The sequence below is a fragment of the Pteropus vampyrus genome, unplaced genomic scaffold (assembly GCF_000151845.1).
Source record: "Pteropus vampyrus isolate Shadow unplaced genomic scaffold, Pvam_2.0 Scaffold77, whole genome shotgun sequence".
In the NCBI taxonomy this organism is placed as follows: domain Eukaryota; kingdom Metazoa; phylum Chordata; class Mammalia; order Chiroptera; family Pteropodidae; genus Pteropus; species Pteropus vampyrus.
Genome location: NW_011888858.1, coordinates 5,729,784 through 5,734,949, shown reverse-complemented (window position 1 = coordinate 5,734,949; position 5,166 = coordinate 5,729,784). Strand labels below are relative to the sequence as shown.

Sequence of the window (5,166 nt, the reverse complement as noted above, 5' to 3'; positions counted from 1 at the left end):
TTGCCCCATCGACACTTTTTAAAAGATTACTAAAATTATCAGCATTTCAATGGTCTTTTTTTGTCAAGTTTAACACCAGAACATTCTTACTCTCAAAAAAAAAAAAAAAACCTCATTCAAAAATAGGTAGAACTTCCAACTTTAATCATCAGAACTATTATACAAAATTTGTTTTTTCCTGATGCAAAAAAGATACAAATAAATATATTTTAAAATACTGCAGGCCATATATAGGCTGTCCCCATCTTGTGTTGTTTTGCATTTTTCCTATCTGTCCATTAGAGTCTTGAAAATATCTTGCTTTTATTTCATTTGTCTCCCTCACCATTGTAATCCACCTCTGAAGTACCGCAGTTCTTTAGACAAAGGTGTCTTTGTTATCTACCTCTCCTTGGCTGCTGCTTGTCACTTCAGTGCTCAATGTAGGGGAGGAACAATCAGCAGAAAGAGGAAAGTTAACATTACAGTTTATAGAAAAATACTATCTGGAGGAGAGAATGGGTAGCTGAAGCTTTGCTGTTATGCAAAATGGGTCGCAGGTAAAACGGACGGTTTGTTTTTGATCTGCTTTCCACTGAATTTTTCAGGTCTACATTTCAGTGAAAAAGCACTTAATGGAGATGTATCAAAAACACAAGTATTTCTCAAAGAGGAGTAAATGTAGATTTCATGAATTCAATAAATAATACATTGTAACAGTGTTCTGTAATTTTTATAAAAATATTTATTTAAAGAAATTTTCAAAACAAATCAAAATAGAGCAGAACTTAAATTTAATGAACTTAAAATTAAAAAATATACTGAGCATTTGAATGAAAATTCCAATGGATTTTTTCTGGATATCATTCAGATATTAAATGATACTGAATATATTAAAATAGCTTCTGAATATCACTACAACTAATAACACTCAGAGGTTATAAATTTCACTCTTTTTTATTCATTTAAAAGCTGCACTCAGTACCATGTAGTAAACCAATCTCTATTTTAGTATCTTTCAATGACTATTCATAATCTCTAAAGCATCAAGTTCTTCTGTCAGAGAGAACTGTAACAATATTGCATGCAAATTGTTTTTTGGATTGATTTTCTTATCCACACAGTTCAAAGTGGCCAAGACAGAATACTGTTATACTTGAATGCAGACTGGGGCCTATGATTTATGACCACGACCTACTTTATAGCAAACAACTTTGAAGTCTCTGCCCCTGATGTTGTATATGTCTTAATAATACCAGAGTTCCTCTCAAGTTAAATGTAAAATACTTTTAAAAACTGACTTGAGGGTTGTAAATGATTGCAATGGGATGGAAATATTAGGAGTAGAGATCAAGTCTCATACCTCCTTAAAAATTACTTGTATTATCTCCTGAATAATTATCTTCTGCAGTTTAGTCTAGTGCTTCCCAGCTATTTTCCAGGCATGACACACATTAAGAGTGGTATTTATATGGTGCACACTAGTTAGCAGAACTTGCGTGGGGCCTTGGCCCCCCCACTTCTTATTGTGTTGCCCTGAGGGCTGAGGGTATAAATATTCTGGCAACCTTTTATTCCAATTCAGGTACTCCGATGTACCAGGGCCCAACAGTCAGGAAACTGGGGTCACCCATAATCAGGCCAATTTGACCTCTCTATAGTATATTTTGGATTTGGCTTATGATAGTTTAAAATCTAACAGGAATTGGCCATTTTCTTTTCAACAAGAGATGGATTTTTTAACTAGAGTAAGCATACCTGCTTTGATTGTAATCTGTAAGTTTGAATTAGTCTTTGTTTACCTTTCTAGAGTTTTAAATAATTAAAACTATAGTGCAGGTAGTGAAAAGAACATGATATTTGGAGGCAGGTGCAGTGAGGTTTGTCTCACACCTAAATCTCAATCCCAACTCTGCTATTTCCTATGTAATATTAGGCAAGTTCCTTAACCGATCCTCAGTTTCCCAATGGGTAAAACTGGGATAACAACACCTACTTTCAGAGTTCCGGTGAGAATTAGAGATATTACATATGCAATGCCTAGGATGTGTAAGATGCTTAGTAAATGACAGTTATTATCATTAGCTAAAAGTTAAAGCTGAGATGGTATTTTAATTTCTACCACATTGTGAACGCTTAATATTTATCTATATTTAACAAATAAACATTCTATTACAGAGTATTTTCTTCCTAGTGCAAAACTAGGGAACCATAGTTTCTTACTATCTCACATATGTGAAGTTCTTTAATGACTTCATTTGCATATGAGAATATGGCTGAAAGTTAATGCACTAAAAATCTGTCTTTCTTCTTAGAAGCCAAAAGACAGAGCATGTAACACTTATTGACGGCATAGCTTTTAAGTATCTTAAGTGGGTCTATCCCCATTAGTTACCAAAAGCTTACTTAGAGTAAGTTTAAATAGTTGCTTCAGCCCTTTATCCTTTAGACAGGAATAGTGGAATTTTAAAAATACATTTTTCAAGATTAATTTTGATTTATTCACTTCTGATAATTATTTTAGAGAACTATAATTTGAAGATCAGTGCAACTTAATAAAATGTATTAGAATTTAGGCTCTCTGAGAACATTTTAAATATGGAGATTATATATAATAGATACAGTAGCGCTCTGCAGATAAAACAATTACCAGGTATCACAAACTCTGTAAAAACATGATTTGCATGCATACTTAAAAAAAAAGTCAAGTCAAGATATAAACATACTGATGACCTCTCAGGTTCTTCTAATGAGTATTTCCACAGGGGTTGTCTGCGATTTGGCAGCCCATGTTCTGGCCTGTTACTTGTACTTTGAAGAGAGTTCCGTCAGCACACATGCAAAGCTTGTACCGCACCCAGTCGCCAGTACCAAACTGGTCTCCACTGGAGGAACTAGGTAGACGAGTTGTGCTAACCATCACAGTTCCGTTTAGGATGATGCTGTTTTCCTGTCAGGAGAATGATAATATAATTTATTTACCTCTGCAAATGGGGTTAGAACAAATTTAATAAACAAAACTTAATGAAATATTAACAAGAAAAAAGGCAGTAAGAAAAAGTCATGACCAAAACAACAACAAAGAAAACAAAACTAATGTCAAGATTCAACTAGTGATCTCTTAGTAATAGTCCAAGTGTAACCAATACACTTGTAATAAACTTGTAACACAAGTCCAAGTGTATACCCATACACTTGTAACACAATTTCTCAATCAGTTAAAATTACATCAAAATTCCGAAGCAGATAATAAGACTGATGTTGACAAAGTCTCAGATCATTTTCATTTGTTACGTCCTAAGAGAGTTTTAATATAGTTCCTCGTTAATAAGGTTGATAAGTTCCTGATAATGAGAAGAAAACTCTTTTTTCTCCCAGAGGAAACTGATTTTAAATCTCAGTGCTTTTGCAACACCTCAAATGAAGACTTGGACCATTCAATTTTGAAGACCAGACACTCAGAGGAAACTGCCTGGAGGTTCTCTTCTGTATTCCACTGTTCCAGGAACATTCTTGAATTGTAGGCCCTTCCTTTTTAGGAATTCCTAAGCCTCTCTCTTCGTTCCTTTCCTTCTTTTCATTTATTCAACAAACAACTGTTAAATGTCTGCTATGTGTTAGATACTTGTCTATGTGCTGGCGATAACGGTAGTCAACAAACAGGCAAAGTCCAAGTTCTCATAGTTGACATTTCAATGGGGAGAGGCAGACAATAAACACACGAATGGGTAAAACAAATAGGATGTCATTTGAGAAGAATAAATCAAGAAAAGTAGAGAGAGAGACTAGGTTGGGGTTCTACTTTACACAGGTGGTCAGGGAAGGCCTTTCTGTTAAGGTCATAGTCCAACAGAAACTGGATCATGTGAAGGAGTAAGCCATGTGGGTAACTGGGGAAGTACTCTGGGCAGAGAAAACAACACACACAAAGGCCCTAAGGTGAAGATGTGCCTGGTGCTCTAGAAATAAGCAGGAGGCCAGTGGAACTGAAGCAGAAAGAGTGAGGGGGTGTACTGGTAGGAGATGAATCAACGAAACAACTAGGGGCCAGAAATCTAAGGCCCTGGAATAGACTCTGAATTTTATTCTGAATTAGCTAGAAAGCCATTTGGAGGGTTCTGAATAGCGAAGTGATACGATCTTTTAAAAGGATTACTCTGGCTGCTGTACGGAGAACTGACTACAGGGAGAAAGAGGAAGCAGTAACCACTTAGGAGGCTGTTCCAACAGTGCAGGAAAAAATTATGATGGTTCACACTATGGTGATGGTGGTGGTGGTGGTGATGAAGATAGTAAAAAGCAGCCAGATTCTGTACATCCTTCTGAAGATAGAACCTGAAGGCATTACTGATGGACTGACTGATGGGTACCACTTAACTAGAAAGGGAACCCTGAAATAAACGTGTGTTTGGGGAGGGAGGGAGGATATGAAGATTTTAGTTTTGTTGAGGTTGAGATACCTATTAGATATTAAATGGAGATGGTAAGAGGGCAGTTAGATATGTGAACTGTAGTTCAGAGGAGAGAATAAAGCAAGAATTCCAAATTTGAGAATCATTAGCTTATAAAGAGTATGTAAAGCAATGAGAGAAAGTTGGTTATGAAGTAATGAGAATGACTAATTGACTATGACGTGATAGTATATGGAATAAATATAATTCTTAAGTGATAACTTTTCCAATTTTGTTCCAATGCTGCCATCTCGTGGTCATTTCATTTTATTTTCTTTAAATTGTTAAAGCAGTTATTTTTTAAAAGTAGTTTGATAAAATTCTTTCTAATGATTAGCTATACACTTAAAAACTAACCACTAATGTTAACTGAATTACAAAGCTAATTATCTTTTCAATACGGGCTTCTTTTTCTTTAACTATGAAGAATCTGATATGTGTTGTATGTATATTTCAAAGTATTTTAATATTTGTCATGTTAAAAGCAGGTAGAATTTTCAGGTGGAAAAAATAAAAGATGTAGGTAACTCGCTAATGGCTAGGTACCCATTTATCACATCTATTGCTTCTTTGAGTTACCAGTACAGAGAACAGCAGCCCCACTGTGCCCATTCTTCAACACTATACTCTTAAAGGAATGGCTTTGTATATGTAAAAATTACTCAGTACTGCTATCGAGTTTCCGGTAAGAATCACATTTTATGTTCATCTTTATTATTTAGAGATTGGAATATGT

General features: G+C 35.1%; 1 protein-coding gene across 2 annotated transcripts in view; it reads right to left on the bottom strand.

Moving 5' to 3' along the window:
* Positions 1-706: 706 nt before the first annotated feature.
* The window catches only part of SGCB (sarcoglycan beta), an 11,691-nt gene continuing 7,231 nt past the window's right edge, over positions 707-5,166 (bottom strand). Inside the window, exon 5 of one of the 2 annotated variants that reach the window (XM_011362652.2) lies at positions 707-2,929. In XM_011362652.2, the coding sequence (XP_011360954.1) occupies positions 2,726-2,929 (204 nt within the window). In that variant the 3' untranslated portion in view covers positions 707-2,725. Of the gene's footprint in view, positions 2,934-5,166 lie in introns of both variants that reach the window. The other variant, XM_023532120.1, reaches the window with a different exon arrangement.